This window comes from Balaenoptera acutorostrata, chromosome 5 (genome assembly GCF_949987535.1).
Source record: "Balaenoptera acutorostrata chromosome 5, mBalAcu1.1, whole genome shotgun sequence".
NCBI lineage: Eukaryota > Metazoa > Chordata > Mammalia > Artiodactyla > Balaenopteridae > Balaenoptera > Balaenoptera acutorostrata.
This window is the reverse complement of record NC_080068.1, coordinates 78,595,284-78,619,439: the sequence shown is the minus strand read 5'-3', so window position 1 is coordinate 78,619,439 and position 24,156 is coordinate 78,595,284. Positions and strand designations below refer to the sequence as shown.

The window sequence follows — 24,156 nt, the reverse complement described above, 5'->3', positions numbered from 1 at the left end:
AGCCATTTCAGTGGGTGTGAAGATTACTGATTTTTAAGCTAATCGGAATAATATGTTCAAAATGCAAATATGACCAACTCACTCCCATTCAATGGTCCTAATTTTTTTTTCAGAATAAATTCCAAAAGTGTAATATAACATAAGAAGCCTTCCATGTTGCTACCCCTACCTCCCTATCTCTAGTCTCACCATCTGCCACTTCCCTTTCCTGCACTTTATACTCTAGGGATATGAATTGTGTGAAGTTTTCTGCATGCACTTTGCTACCTCTAACCTCTGAAACTTTGTTTCTGCTTTTCTGTCTGCCTAGATTTTCCCCCCACCTTTTTGCCTAATTTTTACTCACGCTCTAATACTACCGAGGCATTCATTTCTCATGGAGCTCTTCTCTAAATCCCCAGGTGTTATTATCATTTTTTCTACTAGGTATTAGCTTATGAATGTAACAACCCTATGAGGCAGGAACTCTTATCCTAATTTTATGCATAAGGAAAATGACCCTTAGAGAGAGTGAGAGATAGAGATATTAGTAACTTGCCAAAAAGTCACACCGTAAGGGAGTGAAGATTGAATTAAATGCCATTCCTCTGTGCTCTCATAGCAGCCTCTGCACACATGGGTTCTTTTGTTTGTTATTTTATTTTTAATCTTTTGGCTGTGTTGGGTGTTCGTTGCTGCGCATGGGCTTTCTCTAGTTGCAGCAAGCGGGGGCTGCTCTTCGTTGCGGAGCACGGGCTCTAGGCGTGCGGGCTTCAGTAGTTGTGGCACACGGGCTTAGTTGCTCCGCGGCATGTGGGATCTTCCCGGACCAGGGCTTGAACCCATGTCCCCTGCACTGGCAGGTGGATTCTTAACCACTGCACCACCAGGGAAGTCCCACACATGGGTTCTTTATCTCATTACATTTATATTATCTCCTTATATCTCCCAATTCAATCATGCACTCATTTAACTATTCATTCTCCAAATATTTATTTATAGTTTACCACATGTCAGGCACCGTGGCAGGTGCTAAGGACACGACGTTGACAAGACAGATCCTATATGGGACCTCATTGAACTTAAGAGTCTATAGGGGTGTACAAATGATTCAACTAATGGATATTTGCTATGGTAGCAGGTAGCAGAGGGACCTAATCAGTAGTTAAAGAAGCCTGGAAAAAATGATCTTGAAGCTGATGACTGGGGAACATCTTAAGGATGACAGAGGATTAGTGAGGTAAACATCTTAAGATGTTTGGCTTGAGGGTGACATGCAGCATGTCATATTATATAAGTTATGTCTTTTTTAAGCCCCAAAATTTAGTGCCTTAAGCAAACATCATCTGCTCATGGTGCCCCTTCTGCTCCCACCCCTGCCCCCCACCCTGGCTGCCACCCTGAGTCACTACCTGTGCAGCTCCAGCCACCTGGCTCCCTGTGCTAGCCACCAATATGTAACGCAGACATTGACAAGAAAGAGCAGTCTGAACTTGATCAAGGTTTGGTTGATGTTGAAGAAGTAGAAGAAGAAGAAACTGGTGAAGAATCAAAAATCAAAGCAGGTCAGCTGACTGTTCAGATGTTGCAAAATCCTCAGATTCTTGCAGCCCTTCAAGAAAGATTTGATGGTCTGGTAGAAACACCAACAGGATACATTGACAGCTTGCCTAGGGTAGTTAAAAGACAAGTGAACGCTCTGAAAATCCTTCAAGTTAAATGTGCACAGACAGAAGCCAAATTCTATGAGGAAGTTCATGATCTTGAAGGAAAATATGCTGTTCTCTATCAGCCTCTATTTGATAAGCGATTTGAGGTCACTTATGAACCTACGTAAGAAGAATGTGAATGGAAACCAGATGAGGAAAATGAAATTTTGGAGGAACTGAAAGAAAAGGCCAAGATTGAAGATGAGAAAAAAGATAAAGAAAAAGAGGACCCCAAGGGAATTCCTGAATTTTGGTTGACTGTTTTTTAAGAATGTTGATTTGCTCAGTGATATGTTTCAGGAACATGATAAACATATTCTGAAGCACTTGAAAGATATTAAAGTGAAGTCCTTAGATGCAGGCTGGCCTATGAGTTTTGCCTTAGAGTTTCACTTTGAACCCAGTGAATATTTTACAAGTGAACTGTTGGCAAAGACACATAGTATGAAGTCAGAACCAGATGATTCTGTTCCTTTTTCTTTTGATGGACCAGAAATTAAGGGTTGTACAAGGTCCACATAGATTGGAAAAAAGGAAAGAATTGTCACTTTGAAAATCATTAAGAAGCAGAAACAAGGGACTTGGGGCAGTTTGTACTGTGACCAAAACAGTTTCTAATACTCTTTAATATTTTTGCACCTCCTGAAGTTCCTGAGAGTGGAGATCTGGATGCTGCTGCTGAAGCTATCCTTGCTGCAGACCTTGGAAGTCATCACTTTTTACATGAATGTATATTCCCAAGATCACTGTATACTTTACTGGAGAAGTTACTAAAGAAGATGATGATGATTATGATGAAGAAGGTTAAGAAGAGGATGAGAAAGAGGAAGAAGAAGGAGATGAGGAAAATGATCCAGACTATGACTCAAAGAAGGATCAAAACCCAACAGAGAGCAAGCAGCGGTGAAGCAGGTTGTATGTGGCCTTGAGGGTAACTTGCACTGATCTAACTTCTGCTTCCTTGGAAAGGAGGAATTTACATAACTTGAAAAGCCTATTTCAAGTTTTTTGTTGTTGTTTATTTGCTTGTTTTTGTAGCTTAAAATAAAAATATCAAATTAAAAAAATTTAAGAAATGATCTCACAGTTTCTGTGGACAGTAATTTTTTTCCTTTTTCTTTTCTTTCTTTCTTTTTTTTTTTTTTAATTTTTGGCTACACCGTGCGGCATGCAGGATCTTAGTTCCCTGACCAGGGAAGAGTGGAAGTGCAGAGTCTTAACCACTGGACCACCAGGGAAGTCCCTGTGGTCAGGAATTTGGAAGTGACTTAATTGGGTAGTTGCGGCTCAGGGTCTCTCATGAGGTTACCATCAAGATATTGGCTGGGGCTGCAGTCATCTGGATGGTTAATAAATTTGGCTGGAGGATCTGCTTCCAAAATGGCTCACTCACATGGTTGTTGGCAGGAGGCCTCAGTTCCCTACTGAAACCATGCACCTCAGATTGGGACTTGAACCCACGTGCCAGGACTCGAACCCAGCCAAAACCCAGACTGGGACTCGAACCCAAGAGGCCAGGACTCGAACATGGCCAAAACCCAAGGTCTTCCAACTGAGATCACACACCTGGTTTCAGGACTTAATGAAGCTCAGGTTCTTGATGTCTCACTGCAGAAAGAATTCAGTGAGAGATAAAGTGATAGGTGAGAAGTGGATTGATTTAGAGAGAAACACACTCCACAGACAGAGTGTGGGCCACCTCAGAAGGCAAGAGCAGCACCAGGGTATGGGGTTGTCAGTTTTTATAGGGGTGGGTAATTTCACAGGTTAATGAGTGGAAGGAGTATTCTGGCTATTCCAGGAAGGGGCTGGGATTTCCAGGAATTGGGCCACCACCCACTTTTTGATCCTTACGGTTGGCCTTGGAACTGTCATGGCGCCTGCCGGTGTGTCATTTAGCATGCTAATGTAGTACAATGAGCGTATACTGAGGCTCAAGGTCTAGTGGAAGTCGACTTGTCTGCCATATAGGAGCCTTTTGGTTCTAATCAGTTTATGTCATGTCCTCAGGCTATGTCATTCTTTCAAAGGTTGTGTCCTGCCCACTTCCTTCCTGTTTCACTACCGCATGAGTCTATCCATAGGGCTGCTTGAGTATCTTTGAAATATGGCAACTTCCCCAAGAGAGAGCAAGGAGGTCACAATGCCTAATGACCTAGTCTTAGAAGTCACGCAACATCACTTTACCACATTCTACTCATTAGAAGTGAGTCACTAAGTCTAGCCCATATTTAAAGGGGAGAGAATTACACTTCAACTTTTTGAAGGGAGTGCCAAAGATCTTGCAGACATATTTTAAAACCATCAAACATATTCAAGGAAAAGAAAATTCAGCATGGCCAGAATTAGAGTAAAAGACGAGGGTAATGACTGATGAAGAGAGGACTGGTGAATGATGACAGTGGAAAAATTAGCTGGAACCAGATTCCTAATTTCCCTATTAATCTTAGTGATTTAGTTTTTATTTTTAAGGCAGTGGGAAGCCATTGAAAAGCTTTCTTTTTTATTTATTTTTAAATTTAAATTTGTTTTCATTTTTTAATTTTTTGGTCACGCTGTGTGGCTAGCAGGGTCTTAGTTCCCCAACCAGGGATCAAACCCGTGCCCCCTGCAGTGGAAGCGTAGAGTCCTAACCACTGGACCGCCAGGGAATTCCCAAAAGTTCTCTTTTTTAAAGCTTTATTGAAATATAATTCATAAACCATACAAATCACCCATTTAAAGTGTTCAACTCAATGGCTTTTAGTATATTCACAGAATTGTACGTTTATCTCTACAGTCAGTTTTAGAACATTTTCATTACCCCAAAAAGAAACCTTTAGTTGTTACTCATCCTCCCTGTCCCTAGGCAACCACTAATCTACTTTTTCTCTCTATACATTTACTTATTCTGGGCCTTTCATGTAAATGGAAATGTGGTACTTTGTGACTGGTTTCTTGAAATTATGTTTTCAAGTTTCATCTATTTTGCAGTATATCAATAGTTCATTCCATGTTTTTTTTAACAAACATTTTATTTACTTATTTTTTGGCCTTGCTGTGCGGCTTGCAGGATCTCAGTTCCCTGACCAGAGACTGAACCTGGGCCACAGCAGTGAAAGTACCAAATCCTAACCACTAGACCACTAGGGAACTCCCAATTCTTCATTCCTTTTTATGGATGAATAATATTCCATTGCATGGATATACACATTTTATCTATCTATTAATTGATAGACATTTGGGTTGTTTCTACTCTTTGGCTATTGTGAATAATGTTGCTGTAAACATTCATGTACAAGATTTTGTGTGGACATGTTTTCATTTCTCTTGGGTATATACCTAGGAGTGGAATTTCTGGGTCATGTGATAAATATATGTTTAAATTTTTGAGGAACTTCCAGGCTGTTTTCCATTCAGTTGCACCATTTTACATTCCTACTAGCAATGTATGAGGGTTCCAATTTCTTCATATCTTTGCCAATACATGTTGTTGTCCATCTTTTTTGATAACAGCCATCCTACTGGGTGTGACAAGGCATTTCATTTTGTTTTTAATTTGCATTTTTGTTTTAAAATGTAGATTTTGGGACTTCCATGGTGGTCCAGTGGTTAAGGCTCTGTGCTTCCACTGCAGGGGGAACGAGTTTGATCCCTGGTTGGGGAGCCCGGGATCCCACATGCTGCATGCTGCGGACAAAAAAATAAAATAAAATAATAGATTTTGTTATTATTCAGGTATGACAAGGTCAACAGATCAGATTGCCATTGAAAAGACAGCTGTTATGCTCAGAGATCCCAAGAGGAGGGGGCACGCCATGCCATGGCAGAGGAAACCACCAAGTTCAGTCAGGAGGGGAGGGGAATGTGGGTACAAATTTTATTGTGATTTCTGTGGTAAGCAACAAGAGAGGCTGGGTACGGTTTAGGATTGGCTAGGTTGAATAATTTCCATAAGCCCTGGGGCAAAGGGACTGCTCCTAGTTGTCTGGTACCTGGCCTGGGGGGAGTAGGATAGGGAAATAGTAGCCTGGAGTATAAGAGTCTGATAAAGAATGTGATTGAGGATTTGGGCTGTAGATTGGTTGGTTTGTCTATGAAAGGCATGCCTGCAGGCAAGTCGTTTTACTGTCTATAAAAATTGGCTAACCCCGGCAGGGGAGGGGCAGGAGCTTCAGGTCTGCAAGGTCCCAAAATGTCAGAGCATCAGAAACATACAATTCCCCTGATAGTTAATGTTGTTGAAACTTTTCATATGCTTATTGGCCGTCTTTGGAGAAGTGTCTGCTTAGATCCTTTGCCCATTTTTAAATTGGGTTGTCTTTTTATTATTGAGTTGCAATAGTTCTTTGTACATTCTAGCTACAAGTCCCTTATCAGATATATGATTTGTAAAAATTGTCTCCTGGGACTTCCCAGGACTCCTTGCTTCCACTGCAGGGGGCACAGGTTCAATCTCTGGTCTGGGAACTAAGATCCTGCAAGCCTTGCAACGTAGCCAAAAGAAAAAATAAATTAAAATTATAAATAAATAAATAAATAAAGGTGAGGGGTGAGATCTAGAGCACAGGGAATAAGTAGCCTTAGTTAGGAGAAGTTATGCTGCTCCCATGGAACCAAGAAGGCTGGCAGAAAGCATGAGTGGCCACGTAGGTAGGTTTACTGGCCCGCTGGCAGGAAGCTGATGGAGTTCTTCAAGGGAAGGCCATGGCTGCACCCTCAATGCCCATCACAGGGCCTGCTGTAGAGTAAGAACTCAGTAAATGTTTAATGAACTGAACAGGCTTGGGTTTCAGTCATGATTGCATCATGATTATATCACGATTTCTAGATACCACCTTAGGAAAGTTACTTACTCTCTGTGCCTCATTTTCTGTGAAAGTGTGGATAATAATCCCAGTCACTGAGTCAGAAACTAATATATATATATATTCACCAAAATCTGTTTCCTTTTCTTCTTGGACACACAGCTAGATAATGCTTTGCAGTCTCCAGTTATGTTAGGCACATACTGACTGGCCATCATTGGCTCTCAGTAGATGTTTAATGAAAGAATATAACTACTGAGATATTCCATTATAAACTTTGTTGTGTCACCAGTTCTTCCTTATCTTGATCCAAGATGACATCTTGTCTGGCCATGGAGGTGGTTAAGACCAAATGAAAATTTCCTGTGGATGATCTGTTGTAAAGAATATGATTTGTTTTACACAGAACTAACTAACTAATGATAATTAATTTCCCCCTAATTATAATTCATGGAGAAAAGCAGGTGGTATTCTTAATTCCCTGAATAGAACTGGAGGGAAGCAGTAGTTGTGGAAAACTTTTGCCAGAGTATTTCTCCCCCCACAGCCCCCCCTCCCAGTGTCATTTAAGGGTACACTATTATTAGAAGTAGTGTGAGGGACGCTGTGATTAGAGAATGGTAAAATGGAACTGCCGCTAACAAAAACTTGCTGACTACGGAGGTGGAGTGCTCTAGGGTTTTAGTACCTTAGATTAAGCTGTCAGTGATCCAGGTTTTCAACCTCAACTTTTCTGGTTTAATAACATGGTCAAGTCAGTTGCATGAATGCATTAAACAAATCCATGAATTCTCATGCCAACCAATTTCTTGTGCGAATAATATGTAAATCAGGATGCTAATTTATTAATTTACAATGATAAATGTAACCAGAGAGCAGGTTGTATGTCTTATCAGCTGCTTGATACACTCTTTCTTGGTAGGAAGATATGGGAGGCCATATAGTTATAACCAGAAAGTTTTCTGGTAAACTGAAATCTGGAGCAAGAAGAGTTAGATGGGTAATCTTAAAGGCCAGGATTATCGAATTATGGTAAGTGAATGTAACCATTTCAGTAGTAAGGACAGGCTTGCTAAGAGAGGGTTGCTTTTTCTCTACTGATATTTTCTTTTATGTGGACTGAGCTAGAATGGTGTAACTCCTAGCTTCTCCCTATTCCTTTACCCATCCCAGAGTAGAGAGAGTGACATCTGATTGGTAAATTCAGGAAGAACAACTTAGGCATGGTTGCCTGATTTCCTCTCTTCTCTCTGGACAGTAAGGCTGCTCAGAGAGTACATACCAAGGATTTATGACTTACTTGGTCCAGTGTGTTACCCAGGGCTAATTTCTCCATTAGGCACAGTGGGCCCAGTGTCTAGGGGTCAGGATACTTTCAGGGGCCTTGAACATGTTTTTATTCAATTTAAAATGAGAAGGAAAAAAACGAACTTGTAGGCTAAAGAAAATGTTTTAATATATGGTATTAATATATTTTATTTATATCAGTGCAGTCATAAAATATGTCTTTAAATATTTTTTTATGGAAGAAGGGACCCATAAAGGCAGAAGTGCCTATGGCCCCATGCAAGACCCAGTGTGGCCCTGTGCTGCCTGTGGAATAGGGTGGGGAAGTCTACTTAACTGAGTTGTTCAGGTGACAGATCAGTTTGGTTCTCATAAGCTACAGCCTCCAGTTGGTCCTTACCAGTTCAGGAGATACTTGATCCATCATTTACCTTACACTTGCCCTTTATTCTCAATTTAGACAGAGAAGACCAATGCTATTTACTGGGCTCCCTGAAGACCCCAACATAAATCACAGGAATATATATTTACTGGGAATTCCCTGGCGGTCCAGTGGTTAGGACTCCAAGCTCTCAGTGCCGAGGGGGCGGGTTCAGTCCCTGGTCGGGAACTAAGATCCCACAAGCCCCGAGGTGCAGCCAAAAAAACCCAAACAAAACTAAACAGAAAAGGAGTATATATTTACTGAATTAAACGGAAGGAGACTGGAGAATTTGTGTACTGAGCAGGGCTACTCTGATCAATGCTGGTCAATCTCTGACAAATTACTGTTATTTAACTTCTCTTTTCTATGTTCCATGTAGCTGCAAATTCCTCTGTATTTTGGAATCAGCCAAAAGAAAATGAGGAAACTCCTTGACATCATCCTACAAACCATCCTGATTTGGAACAGGTATTTTCAGCAGTCCATCAAAGCAAATAATGAGAAATTCCTATGCCCTACCATGAACAAATGTCCAATGTAGGACATATTTTGAAACACGCACATCTATATGGGACCTAAAGTAAAATCTGGAACTGTTTTACATGTGACAAAGGCACTTATGTTAGGTGATATTACATTCAGAGAGCAAGTTGGAATGACAACATTTTTTCTAGGAATGATAATGTTTTTCTAGGAAAACAATATTTAATTTTTTTCCCTTATCTAGTTTACTTGATTAAAACTCTGGATATCTCTTTGAGTTTAAGTTTTAAAGCAATTAAGTTTTGATTCTCAAAATGATCGAAGTTTTGGGCTTCCCTGGTGGCGCAGTGGTTAAGAATCCACCTGCCAATGCAGGGGACAAGGGTTCGAGCCCTGGTCCGGGAAGATCCCACATGCTGCGGAGCAACTAAGCCCGTGTGCCACAACTACTGAGCCTGCACTCTAGAGCCCACGAGCCACAACTACTGAGCCCACATGCCACAACTACTGAAGCCCGCGTGCCTAGAGCCCATGCTCCGCAACAAGAGAAGCCACCTCAATGAGAAGCCCGCGCACCGCCATGAAGAGTAGCCCCTGCTTGCCGCAACTAGAGAAAGCCCGAGCACAGCAACGAAGACCCAACGTAGCCAAAAATAAATAAATAAAATAAATAAATTTTTTTTAAAAAGAGGAGATTTATTATAAGAATATAGTAATGTTTTTTACAAAGTTGGAGGTATCACACTCCCTGATTTCAAACTATACAACAAAGCTGCAGTAATCAAAACAGTATACTGGCATAAAAACAGATATGTAGATCAATGGAACAGAATAGAGAGCCCAGAAATGAGCCCACACTTAGATGATCAATTAATCTATGACAAAAGAGGCAAGAATATATAATGGGGAAAAGACAGCCTCTTCAATAAGTGGTGTCGGGAAAATGGGACAGCTACATGCAAGAGAATCAAACTGCACTACTTTCTCACACCACATTAAAAAAAAAACAACTCAAAATGGATTAAATACTTAAATTTAACACCTGAAACCGTAAAACTCCCAGAAGAAAACATAAGCAGTATATTTGACATCATCTTAGCAATATATTTTTTGGATCTGTCTCCTCAGGCAAGGGCAACAAAGGCAAAAATAAGCAAATGTACTATATCAAACTAAAAAGCTTTTGCACAGTGAAGGGAACTATCAACAAGATAAAAAGGTCACCTACTGAATGGGAGAAGATATTTGCAAACAATATATCTGATAAGGGGTTATTATCCAAAATATTCAAAGAACTCATATAACTCTACATCAAAGAACCAAACAACCTGATTAAAAAATGGGCAGAGGACCTGAATAGACATTTTTCCAAAGACATTCAGACAGCCAACAGGCACATGAAAAGATGTTCAACATCACTAATCATCAGGGAAATGCAATTCAAAACCACAATGAGATATCACCTCAGAATGACTATTATCAAAAAGAACAAATAACAAATGTTGGCAAGAATGCGAAGAAAAGAGTTGGTGGGAATGTAAATTGGTGCAGCCACTATGTAAAACAGTATGGCGGTTCCTCAAAAAATTAAAAATAGAATTACCATATGATCCAGCAATGCCACTTCTGGGTATTTTTCCAAAGAAAACAAAAATACTAATTTGAAAAGATATATGCACCCCTATATTCATTGCAACATTATTCACAATAGCCAAGATATGGAAGCAACCTAAGTACCCATAGATAGATGAATGGATAAACAACATGTGGTATATATATACAATGGAATGTTAGCCATAAAGAAAAGTGAAATCTTGTCATTTCCTACAAGGTGGATGGATCTAGAGGGTATTATGCTAAGTGCAGTAAGTTAGAAAGAAAAAGACTTCACTTACATGTGGAATCTAAAAAACAAAACAAACAAACAAACAAACAGAGAAACAGAAACAGAATCATAGATACAGAGAACAGTAGGTGGTTGCCTGAGGGGATGAGGGTGGGGGAATGAGTGAAATAGGTGAGGGACATTAAGAGATACAAACTTCCAGGTACAAAATAAGTGAGTCATGGGGATAAAATGTAAGTGTGGGGAATATAGTCAATAATACTATAATATCTTTGTGTGGTGACAGATGGTAACTAGACTTATTGTGGTGAGCATTTTGTAATGTATAGAAATACTGCACCACTATGTTGTGTACCAGGAACTAACAGTGTTGTAAGACAATTATACTTCAACAAACAAACAAATTCATCGAAAAAGAGACCAGATTTGTGGTTATCAGAGGCAGAGGGTGGGGGAAGGAAGAACTGGATGAAAGTGGTCAAAAAGTACAAACTTTCAGTTGTAAGACAAATACTAGGGATATGATGCACAACACGATTCATATAATTAACACTGGTGTATGTTACATATAAAAGTTGTTACGAGGGCAAATTCTGAGTTCTCATCACAAGGAAAAAATATTTTTTTCTTTTTCTTTTATTTTATGTCTATATGAAATGATGAATGCTCATTAAACTTACTGTGGTAATCACTTCATGGTGTAAATCAAGTCATTATGCTGTACACCTTAAACTTATACAGTGTTATACGTCAGTTATATCTCAATAAAACTGGAAGAAAAAAGAATATAGGAATTTTAAAAAATTAATTAATTAATTTATTTATTTTTGGCTGTGTTGGGTCTTCATTTCTGTGCGAGGGCTTTCTCTAGTTGCAGAGAGCAGGGGCCACTCTTCATCGCGGTGCGCGGGCCTCTCACTGTCGCAGCGTCTCTTGCTGCGGAGCACAGGCTCCAGACGCGCAGGCTCAGTAGTTGTGGCTCACGGGCCTAGTTGCTCCGTGGCATGTGGGATCCTCCCAGACCAGGGCTCAAACCTGTGTCCCCTGCATTGGCAGGCAGATTCTCAACCACTGTGCCACCAGGGAAGCCCTATAGGAATGTTTTGAAGAAACCGAGGGGAGGGATGCGGCTGGCTCCAGGAAAGACTAGAACCAAATTGTTGAGAGCCCAGACAATACTTTCTCTCTATCTCTCCAATCTGTCTTCTCTGCTTGTCTGCTTCAGTCTTCTCTCAAGGACAGCTTCCTTTTCTCCTCAGGCTTCATGCAGAATATAGTTGCCCCCAACTCCTAAGGTAACCCCATATAGGCTTAGTTGCACAAAGAAAACGAATCTCTCTAGAATCCCAAATATTTCACTCCTAATTAATTTTTTTTTTCTTAAATAGCAAATAGATTCTTTTGGTTCAAAAAAGGTACAGTTAAAAGTCTCTCCAGCCTCTTTCCTCTGGCTACTCAGTTCCCTTTCTCAAGGGCAACCAATGGTACCAGTTTGTTCCATCTCCTTCCAGAGAAATTTTATGTATATGTGATAAAATACATCTATCTATCTGTCTATCTATCTACCTTTCTCCTCTTCCCAATTTTTTACACTAATGGCAATATACCATACACACATTTTTTTTCACTGAGCAATTTATCCTGGAGATTTTACAGTATCAGCACTCAGAGAGTGCCATCATTCTTTTAAATTATAGGATTCCAAATTTTGGAATTTAATGTTGCAATAAAAAACCAGAAGTGTGTTTATAATGTACTTATAAGACATAAGACATACGTAAAATATATAACTTTTTAAGTTTTCTTTATGCTTTGCCTATTTTTTTTTTCTTCTGTTGGGTTGTTGGTCTTTTTCTTATTGATTTCCAGGTGTCTGTATATTAGAGGAACCAGTCCTTTGTCTCTGATATGAACTGCACTTTTTTCTTGTTTATCATTTGTCTTTTGATTTTACTAATGCTACTTTTTGACTTTGTCTCAATTCTAAAATTTTCCAGGAAGGGGCTAATTGTATTGAGACACCCACCCTTGGTTAATTAACTGTGGCCAGGAGTCATTTTTTAATGCCCTGAAGTCCACCCTATGGAATGGGGGTGAGTAAAGCTAAAGGGGAAATTGTGAACTAGGAGGTACCCTAAAAGGGGTCTACTACATTTCAATGTATAGAAGATGTTTTCTAGTTACTGGGTATATATCTCCTTGTCTAGGGGAAAAGAGTTCAGTTTTGGTGAAGATACACACCAAGAAACAGTCATCATTGCAACTGAATAAGAGAGAGATATGCAAATTGCTATGGTTGTAGATGAAGAAGCATTTCATTGTGTTTGGGGCATCTAGGAAAACTTTACAGGAGAAAGGGCATTTGAATGGGTTTGTAAAGACATAGATGAGTGAAAATGAATGACTAGGTTAGCCAATGGCTCAACATCATTGGAAGTAGGATGTATTGGGACGTGTGTGATTGTCACAAATGGAAGAGTAATGTAACAGACAGAAAGATGTCAACAGGTATGGTTATAGAATGTAACATTCCCTTACTGGCAAATGATATGAAATCTTACAGTTACATAAAGCTGGAGCTACCCCAATATGCTTCTGGACTGAAGTATGGCTTCCAGTAAAAATTATTCACAAAGACACAGCACTGTGGTTGCTATCACATTTACAAAAGGATTATCCCAGGCATGAGGAAGCTGTCTTTGCCATCCATTCTGTAGTTCTAGTTATCTTAGGCGGCTTTTTTTTTTTTTAATACTCTCTTTTGCCAATTCCATTTCTATCTTTCCCTGTCAAGTTTGGAGACTGCCTCACTGGCAGTCTGGCCATTCACTTATGGAGAAACTGGGTATAGCAAAGATAAAATTCTCAAGAGCATCTCTCAGTGGATCTATGCTTGAGGTCTATTTGAAGTCCATTTCTGTAGGAGTGGCAGGATTTGGAAACTACGCTAAGGGATTTGGGAGGTTTTTTGTTATTGTTTTTTCACCAGTGGATTGACCATTTCCCCCCTCATCTCTCCTCACCTCCCAGCTTGAGGTATAGTATAATTGACAAAATTGTACATACTTAAAGTGTACAACATGATGATTTGATATAGGTATACATTGTGAAATGCTTATCACAATTAACATATCCCATCACTTCTCATAGTTACCTTTTGTGTGTGTGTGTGTGTGTGCACACGAAGAACACTTAAGATGTATTCTCTTAGCAAATTTCAATTCTTAAAAGTTTTCTCCTCTCCGTAGATGTTCTTAGTATCCTATTCCTTCCTTCGAGATATTTGTTTCCTCACTTTTTTTAAAAAAAAGCAGCACTTTATGCCTGCCTTTTTATAGATAAATAACTGCACAAAGAAAATTACTTTTTCTTCATGATTGAATCCATAATATCTGCAATTAATAACTACCATCTATTGAGCCTTTACTTTTACATGCTTTCATTATTTTAATTAATCATAAGTAGATATAATGAATGCATTAGAGAGATGAGAAAATTGAGTTTTAAAGGGCTTAATTTTCCCAAGGCCACAAAGCTTGCAGCTCCTGTTGAGTGTGGTAAAGAAATCTTTTATAAAGATAAGCCCACTGATATTATTTACTTTAGATAACAGCAATATAACTCACTATCCAGTTTCTACCAGATTTAAAATTGAAAAACACAGGAGTTCCAGCATATGTTGGTTCTTACTTTCTTTTAGTAACGTTCTTGCAAAATGTTATTCTAAGTTTAATTGGGAATGAAAACAAGTATTTATCAGCCATTATGTAAAAGAGGAAAAAAATCCTGAGACAGATTTTCTTTTGATTTGCCATATGCTGTGTCATGGAGTAATGCTCATTCTTTTACTCATCAAGTGTCCAAGGAGTGTTTTGTACAAGGGTCTGAGTTTGGTAATGAGGAATACAAGACTGAATGGGAAACAGAACCTATCTTCAAGGAATTGATGATCTACTAAGGGAGGTTATAAATATGTAAATAATTAAATTAAGTGGAATGCTCCAAGTCAAATTCAAAGGATAGAAATGCAAAGGTGGCATAAATTATTTTCGACTGAGAGGAAATCATACTTATGTTCTAAACATAAACAAGCATGTTTAAAATTTAGCCGTTAAATAGACCGAAGATGCTTTAGACAAATATCAAGGATTTGTTTATAATAAATTACAAAATTTTATTTATTTACAAAAATCCAAGACATTTTTAAAAATGTAAATTTTATTATTTCCTTAAAGGCCAGTCTTTCATCTAAAGAAATGCCAGCGTTCATCTTATTTAAAGTGTTAAGTGGTAGCATTTTGCCATTCTACAGATTCATCTGGCATTTTAGAGAATTAAATTTTGTAACATAACCAACTGGAAGATTATAGAGAGCAGAGTGTGATCAGGAGTAGCACCTTGGTATTTAAGGTACATCAAGATACTCAATAATTCAGATATTCTTAAATTTCTTCTTTAAAATTAAAAGACACCCAATCTCAAATGAGAATGAGCGTGCTAAACAATCAGTTTATCCAATGCTTTAACCTAATGCTTATGTCTCACCCTTTAAAAGATGTGTTGTACTTTTCCTATTGGCTTAGAATTTAAACCAATAGGAAGGAGGAAATCTTTATAAATATTCACAAAGAAGGCTGGCATTGTGGATGTTGAGTAAAGATTGCTTTGTTCTTCATTTGAGTCTGACTTTAGAACTTTATAGTATTGATGTTTTTCTTTTATTGATATAGTAAGCAAACACTATTTTTTCTTTAAATATTCAGCCTGGGTGATGTCTTGCTGGCTTGAAATATATTTTCCAGTGTTAAGAATACTTTATTTCTTTTTGTTCAGACCTAAGATGTGATGAATCCTTAACAATGTTCAAAGGAAAAATCAAGAATTTAAATGCCAGTTTTTATTATCATGCTGATATTATCAGCATGATAATCATTTTATTATCATGTTCATATTTCATATGAATGAAATTAATATTAACTTGCTAGATTTCTTTGAAGTTTATAATTACTAGGATTCTTTCATTACTAAAGTGGCATGTATCACTGTTATTAGTCTCTCTTAATGGCTGTTCAGAGGCAGAGATAATGTCAGGGTCTCAGCAATAGTTATTTATATCTTGAGATTCTGGGTACTTTGTTAAATCTCTGCTGCTTCAAAATTAATAAAAGCATTGATAGGGGTGTTTGTATTTTAATTTCTTAACAGGGGCTCAAGGGACTTTTAAAAATACAAAAATCATACAAAAGGAAAAAAAAAAACCAGACCTTTTTCTCCCGTGTTTTTGGTTTCATTAGAACATGTACCAAACCCGAGGTCTCTGCTTAAATATTTCGGGTTTCTAAAAAAACCACTAGAATGTTTTCGTGAGTTAGTGTTCCAACTAGACCTAAATGAAGATAAAAATTCACTTGCATTTTCCCCAAATTTCCACTCAGTTTATAGCAATTACTAAAACAACACTGACAGTCTGTCTCTTCGATGCAAAGGAATACTTTATCAGGGGGCTACTTCGTTTCTCTACGGAAAACACTGATGGTGTAACAAAAAGTAATTGCAAAGGGAGGGGAACAGAGGGAGGAAAAAAACAAATAAGCATAATCACCACCCCCAGAAAGCAAGAGTGAAAAATTCGTGTGCCTGAAAACACTGAACATTTCACGTCAGAACACAGAAGAAGCAAACAAAGGAACGCAGAGTTTAGGAGGACAAAAAAATGGAGCAGGTTTTGTGGACGGTCTAATAACACAGTGAATGCAAAAGGGCAGAAAACCTCGCTGCTTTTTCTCGGCACCTGAAAACTGAAGCTCTAAGCGGGGCAAAGGTCAGCGCCTGCGGTTCTACGTTGCAAACGTAGTCTCGTTTTTTGGTGCTTCTGCCAGCGTGTTCTGACCGCATGTCGGCGGCGCCGGTGGGACCAGGCAGCCTCGGTCCCCGCTGCGGTCGCGGCTGCCGCCGACCCCTTTGTCTCCCGGCTCCGAGGCGGCCGCGCCGTGTCCGACGCCCGAGCGCGCAGAGGGGCAGCGGGCCGCGCGCCCGGAAACCTCCCGCGGACAGCGCGGCGCGCGCGGAGGCGGGGTTCGCGCGCCCGCCGCCGCCGTGGCCTTACAAGCCTCGAGTCAACAGCTCAGGCTAAGCTGAGGCCGCCTGGCTCGCCCCGCGGTCCCTCCCAACTTGCTGCTGGGACCCGCGAGCTGGCGGGCCCGCCCCGGCTCCCATTTCCTCCCCCGCTTCAACCAGCGAGTACGATCTAGTGTTTCTGTTTTGCTTTTGAAGATTGGGAGTGAAGAGTCTTATACACGGCTGTGTCTAACACGGTTACCGCGCAGCTTATTTCGGCCGAAATTACGGGCCCCTTATTGCTACGTTCACCAGCTCAAAACGGCTCCCGCCTTCCCCGAAAACCCGACGCATTGAAAAGGGCTTGCTTCTCCGTGTGACCCCCACGACAAGGAGAGGGGGAAACACGTCAGGCTTTCGGGCGAGCTTTTTTTCGGGGGCGGGAAGCGGCTCAGATGCGGCAGAACCGGCCGGGCCGGGACCCGCTCTCAGTGGGGAGCGGGAGAGGCGGGAGCGCCCGCGGACAGGGGTCGCCGGGGCCAGCCCTGCGGGGCGGGCCGACGCGCCCCAGCGGAGCTCGGGGACGAGCCAGAGGTCGTGGCCGGGAGCCGGCGTGGGTGGGGGAGGCGGAGAGCAGCGATCCACCTGGGCGACGTGGCAGCCATTCCCTACTCCCCGAGACCCCTCCCCATTCGGCCGCCCACCCGCCCTCTCGCGGCTGGTTGCTGCGAGGCTGCTCTTCCCCGGCCGGACGGAGAGCGGCAGTGTCTCTCCGCCGGGCGCCCGCCGCGCGTCTCCCCCCGCGGCCAGCGCTGCTCGCCAGCCCTGCGCCGTGCCGGAGAGCCCAGTGGCGGCGGCGGGAAAGGGCTGCGGAATCGCGGCGCTGCGTCTCACACTCGACGACGCGACCTCGGCCTCGACGCCCTCCGCCCGTTCCCGGAGCAGGTAAAGGCGGTGGGTGGGAGGCGGGGCGGCGGGGCCGGGCTGAGGGTCCGGGAGGGAAGGAATCTCGGAGTCCCCGAATCCGAGCGGAGGGCCTAAGGTAAGCGGCGGGAGGCGCTGCCACCGAAACCCCAATCCCCGAACGTGGGGGCCGGCGCGGGCAGTCTGGCCCGCGGGCCCGGTCGCCCGGACGGAAAGGAAGTGAGGCGTCGGTGAGAGGCGGGCCATGGCGCGCCGCCCGAGGTCGGGCGAAGGCGGGGGCCGCGGCCGTTTTCCCGGCCCCCCAGTCCCTGGCGGGCCTCCAGGCCCTTGACACACCCCTCTCGCCCCCCAGTAGCTTCCCTGTCAGTTCCCGCCCGGACTTGACCTCGAGGCCCTCCGAGCGCCTTCGGCTTTTCCCAGGCGGATCCTTCTTAGAACTTCGGGCCACCCTCCCGAGCACGTAGTCCTAGCAGAGCTGTTTATTTACTCACTTCCAATCCAAACACAGCCTCTCCGCACGTTCCGAGTTTGGATACTGCGGGGAGGCATTCCCGGTTCCCGGTGTCTGTGCCGCTTGGATCGTCGTCCACACCCCCTCCCCCACGGCAACTTTGATCTTCGCTGGGTCCCTCCTAGAGCCCTACCGTGATCCGGACCCTCTCCTAGAGGTCCGTGTGGAAATCCGTCTTGGGTAGAGTGAGTCACTCGACCTGGGGCAGTTTATTTCTTAAGCTCTTGGTTAAAACGTGGTGTTTTTTTGTTTTTGTTTTTTTCTCTCCGAAAGAAAGCTAGAGTAATTAAAAAAAAAAAGTGTAAACACCCGATCGTGCTCACTGTTGGCTTTAAAGAATCTTCTTTTCGGCAACAGTCTTTAGAACTAGGATCTGATATTTGTGGCACGGACAGGTTTGTACACATTCTCGCCATGCAGTGGTTGTAATGTCTCCATAGCACAGTTCTGACTTGAAGGTAGGATTGGCTGGTTTTTCTACTCGACATCTTTAAGCCAATCAAGAAGCGCTGCTTGCCTGGAAACTGGATAACTCAGAAAAGGTGGGGGATTGGTTGAGCTCAGAGAAAAAAAATCCTGGACATGAACCTGGCTTCTCAGAAAAAACTGATTTGCAGCTGCCTCTCTTCCCCCACTTAAAAAAAAATGTTACCTTTTCATCTCAACAGCAGCCTTTTCATTCTGTTTTTATTATTTCCATACCTGTTTTTCTATCAAACGCCCAGCTCTCCTTTTAACTCATTTTAACTTTCATCCTTCAGTTTTCAATGAAAGAATCCTTAAACGCCTTAAGAAATGTAAACATCATGTGTTTGTGTTTTGATAATAAGCGTGGTTTAATTTTCTTACGTTGTCCGTTGTTAAAGGTCAGAAATTAAATCAACAATTTTTTGTTCCTGTGCCAGAGCCTTTATTATTCAAGTGGCTGTGCTAGGATGGGGGGCTGCCGTGATGGAGATTGTGAAAAGAATAGGAAAGAAGTGGCTGCTTTTCTATATGAATGCTACACTTTAGTTCATGAAAAAAGACTAACGTATAAACAAACAAAACCCAGGACAAATCAGCATTTAGTACTTACCAGTGTCAGTTTGTGCACCTGTTGACTTTAGTTGCTTTGAAGGGGAGAGTAAAGAGGACCGAGCACTGGACTTCATAGAAAAAGTGGGCTTAAGTTATGGAATGTTTTTTTCTTTATTAAAGTAGGCATAGTGTCTGTACACAATAGAGGCTAAATAAATATTATCAATGTAGATGCATTTTTTTAAATACTATCTGAGGATTTTCCTTCTCTTAAAATCTCCCCTTTTTTTCTTGATTATCTATGGTTATGCACGTCTTTTGATATGTAAAGCAGTTAGAAGAGAGCTACAGTCTTTGTCTTCCTTCTATTCAGCTTTTTATATGCAAACTCACATTCTAAGTCTTGGGAATAATCTTAGTTTGTCAGGTCAAACATTAAACCTTAGCAGATCACATTAAATGCCTTTAGTAGTAGTTTTATTAGGAATTAAAGAAGAGATGGAATTTTTTTTTTATATTTATCATGCCAGTCTATGAGTAAGCCAAACGTCATTAGAATTATATCTGGGGCTTCCCTGGTGGCGCAGTGGTTGAGTATCCACCTGCCAATGCAGGGGACACAGGTTCGATCCCTGGTCTGGGAAGATCCCACATGCTGCGGAGCAACTAAGCCCGTGCGCCACAACTACTGAGCCTGCGCTCTAGAGCCCGTGAGCCACAACTACTGAAGCCCGCGCGCCTAGAGCCCGTGCTCTACAACAAGAGAAGCCACCGCAATGAGAAACCCGCGCACTGCAACGAAGTGTAGCCCCTTCTCGCCACAACTAGAGAAAGCCCGCGTGCAGCAACGAAGACCCAACACAGCCAAAAATAAATTAATTAAATAAAATTTTTTAAAAAAGGAATTATATCTGGACTCTTGACTTTTAATAACAATTCTTCCATCTTTTATCGGATTTTTGTAGCCATACCATTTAATTTTTATAATGTTACTTTCATAATACGATATAGTATTTAGTAGAATGAATTTCCCCTATGTGTCTTTAAATTTTTTTTAATATATCTGCTCTATTTATTAAATTTAAGAATTAGTTTGGGAGACTGACATGAATAATATTTAATTTTTCTGTTCTGAAGCAGGGTATCTTTTAAAAATTTTTTTCTTTTGTCTTTGAATTTGTTTCTTCCGCCTGTAGTGTCTTCACTGTTCTCCGTGTCCTCCTCCCCCTAAACTCTCTGCTAACCTACTTCAAGATTTAGGTGGTACATGTTGTAAAGTCTTCTTTCCTTCCTTCCCCCAGCAGAGATAATCACGTACTCATTGTATTACCTCTGAACCGCTATATACTTACTGCTATATTGAGCTACCTCCTCCCTAAAGTAACTGAGTTTCACTGAATTTTACTCAATTTTTTTTTCCCCTAACACTAGTCCCAAAGCTATAGTTGTATAGGTATTAAATAAATATTGGCATGAATAAAAGAGATATTTTACTTTAACAAATATTTCTCCCAGTTACTTATGTGTATGCTGATAATTCTTATATCTCCAACCCAGAGCTCTTTCCTGATAACCGACTTGTATATCATCTACCTTCATGACATGTTCATTTGTATGCTCCCACAGGTAACTCAGACTGAGCATATCCCAAACTGTAGTTATTATCAACCTTCCCTCTCCCAACCTCAAACCAAAAATATGAAACAAACTACGTCTTCTTTCTAGGGGAAGATTAAATGAGATAATGCATGTGTGCTAAGAATTCGGTAAATAGTAGGCGCTGCTAATAATAACTTGGCAGAAACATGGGCTATTCCTTTTCCTCTCTTTTTCGCTTCATATTCTGATTGATCACTGAGCCCTGTTGAATTCTTTCTCCTTAATATCTCTTGAATCTGTGCCTTTTCCTCTGTTCCCAAGGCTAACATCCAACTCCATGGTTAGCATCATCTCTTACCTGGATTGCCGCAATAGCCTCCCAAGTGGTTATCCCTTCTTCCAGTCTTGCCTTCCAATCCACTTTTCCCACTATAGCCAGAGTAATCTGTCTAACATATTTAAACCTGTAACTCCGCTGCTAAAAACTTTTTTTTTTTTTTTTTTGGCCACACCGTGCGGCTTGTGGGATCTTAGTTCCCTTACCAGGGATCAAACCTGTGCGCCCCTGCAGTGGAAGTGCAGAGTCCTAACCACTGGACCGCCAGGGAAGTCCCAAAACATTTTTTTTTGTGTGACTTTTCATTGCCTTCAGGATAAAATCTGAACTTTTTAAAAAAAATTTTTATTTATTTAATTAATTTATTTTTGGCTGCATTGGGTCTTCGTTGCTGCGCACGGGCTTTCTCTAGTTGCAGCAAGAGGGGGCTACTCCTCGTTGCGGTGCGTGGGCTTCTCATTGCGGTGGCTTCTCTTGTCGCGGAGCATGGGCTCTAGGCGCGTGGGCTTCAGTAGTTGTGGCACGTGGGCTCAGTAGTTGTGGCTCGCGGGCTCTAGAGCGCAGGCTCAGTAGTTGTGGCACACGGGCTTAGTTGCTCCGCGGCATGTGGGATCTTCCCGGACCAGGGCTCGAACCCGTGTCCCTTGCATTGGCAGGCGGATTCTTAACCACTGTGCCACCAGGGAAGTCCCTGAACTTCTTAATTTGGCTTTCAGGATCATGATCTGGCATGTTTACTTCTTCATCCTCTGTCACTTTCTCCTTTTGCCCTCAATGTGCTGCTAGTCATAAACAGTTACTTGGATTTCTCCCTCAAGATGCCACGTTTGTTAAATCTAGGCCTGAGTACAGAAGCTTTCCTCTTGTCTGGAATGCCTTCCCTAGCTCCCTGCTTCCTTCCCCTTTGGTTTTGTTAGCTCATACTTATCTTTCAGGTCTCCATAGAGGTGATAACCTCTCTAGGGAAGCCAGCCCTCTACTTGTTTGCCTAGCATTCTACATTCTCATTGTAATTGCTTATTGTTATCTCACCGTGTACTGGTTAGGGTGTAACAAAGAAAGAGGTAAATTGACTATCTTAAAAAATGATGTGAGGGACTCCCCTGGTGGTCCAGTGGTTAAAACTCCATGCTTCCACGGCATGGGCACAGGTTTGATCCCTGGCCAGGGAACTAAGATCCTGCATGCTGCGTGGCATGGCCAAAAAAAAAAAAAAGATGTGATTTGCATAGAGTGTATTAAAAAGGGAATTAAATAGTAATTTTGGGGTTTACCTAGTAGGGAAGAGAAAGACATTATATCTGATAGATGAAAGTTTTTTAAGTAGGAAAGGCATACTAAGTAGTTCCTTTTACAGTTTCAGTGAAGTATACCTTTACATATAATTTCCATCTTATTCAGTTTCTCTGAATATTAGTTAGAGGTTATTAGTTAGGACTTTTTGGATTGCAAATAACAGAGATACAGTTTGAAATGGCCTATGGATGGAAAAGTTACTGGTTCAATAACCATATAACAGAAAGTGTATGGATAGAGATGGCCATAAGGAGCTAAGGTGGGAACTTGCCCATAGTTAGATCCTTCTTATAAATTTTTTTTTTTTTTTGGCTGCACCCCGCGGCACGTGGGATCTTAGTTCCCTGACCTGGGACCTGGCAGTGAAAGCGCCGAGTCTTAACCACTAGTCCTAACCACTGGCGCCATCTCTCCTACTGCAGATACGCTTCTTCACAAAGTGGGACCTGGTTCCTGGCTCACAGGCTTACCTACTTAGAGACTCATGTCAGAGGATCTACATAGAGTTGCTCACATGCCTGTCCTTTGACCAGTTCCTGCAGCTGAGGGGATGAGGTACTATGCCTAGTTCAACCTACATCATGTGATGTGCTTACTTATATAGCCAGGGGTCTGTTAGCAGGAATCAGGCCTCTGGTGGAGTAGGGGAGGAGAAGGAGTTCTGGGCAGACACAAAGAATATCCATTCTAAATCTTAACCACCCTTCTGACTTTCAATTTATTTTCCTAGATATTTTATTCATGGGAAAGAGATGCCCTGTATTATGGACCTGAGTATTCCAGGTACCGAAATGGTAAGTCCAGTATTTTAAAGAACTAAATTGACCTTTTGGTTTGTGCTGGCATGTAACAAATATTTGTTAAGCTTTTGTTTGCTAAATAGAAACACATTATGAGATGCTTATAGACTAGTAGTCTAAACAAATAAATACAAAGGTGCTAAGGTAGAGGTGTATCTAGGATGCAGTGGCAGCTCTGTGTAAATCAGACTTTGGGATAGTGGAAAACTTTCCTGAAAGAAAGTTAATTGAGGCAAGAAATATGGGTTGGGTGGGATGGAGTAGAGGGACTTTTGGGTAGAACATGTGTGAGGCACAGAGATGTGAGATGGGCCAGGGGCCCATCTATCTAATTATTTGGGAAACAAATAATTACATGCAGGAGGAGTAGAGAGTACCTGGGGAGGAGTAGAGGAAGAGGACGGTAGGGGTAGGTAAGGGGCCAAATCATAGAAGTCCTTGAATGGTTTACCAAGGAGTTGGAACTTGATCTTGAAAGCTGTGGAGTCATTGAAACATTATAAGCTGGAACTCTCAGGCTTGAAGTGCCTGTGTAACATCCAAGTGGATATGTCTGTCAGGCAGATCTCGGAGAGACAGCAGTGAGCGGTCCTGAAGAGAGATCTTAGTTCTCTGCCCAGGAGTTGAATCTGGGTAGCCTGGAAGAAAACCAGGAATCCTAGCTGCTAGACCACCAGGGGCTAGAGGCTAGAAGCAAAGAGGCCCTGGCTCTTGCCCCTGTTTGAAAACAGGAATGTTTCAAGGAGGCAAAAACTGTAAAAACCGGTACAAATTTTATTATTAGAGACACAACACAACAAGTGGGAGAGCACACAGAGAAACAGTTTGTTTATTTAAGCCTGAAGCAAGGCAGAAATATACACCTGGAGAGAAAGGGTATGAGTCTCTTCTTTAATGAGGAGGAGTGCAGTACAGAGGTGATTTAAATCACTTATATAGGACAGTCCTTGCGGGTCTTTGTTTACTTTAGGCCAATAATCTTGTTTCTTTTTTCACATCTGACCTGTCCTAGGACTCTCCCCAGCATGGGTGCGCAACTTTTTGCTAAGGTGGATTCCACCGCAGAGGGCTGTTGGGGGTATGTCCACACTTATTAT

General features: G+C 41.6%; 1 protein-coding gene and 1 pseudogene across 4 annotated transcripts in view; both read left to right on the top strand.

Annotated features, from left to right (window-relative positions):
• The first annotated feature begins 1,511 nt into the window (after nt 1-1,511).
• LOC103014754 (nucleosome assembly protein 1-like 1) lies at nt 1,512-2,595 on the top strand (annotated as a pseudogene).
• A 14,149-nt stretch (nt 2,596-16,744) lies between these two features.
• Nucleotides 16,745-24,156, top strand: part of N4BP2 (NEDD4 binding protein 2) — a 112,333-nt gene continuing 104,921 nt past the window's right edge. For all 4 annotated transcript variants that reach the window (XR_009008359.1, XM_057546822.1, XM_057546820.1 and 1 more), the window contains exon 1: nt 16,745-17,517. Coding sequence is in view for 3 of the 4 variants with exons in the window: in XM_057546822.1 (XP_057402805.1) it covers nt 17,028-17,517 (490 nt within the window). In the remaining variant the exon portion in view is untranslated. The remainder of the gene's footprint in view (nt 17,518-24,156) is intronic.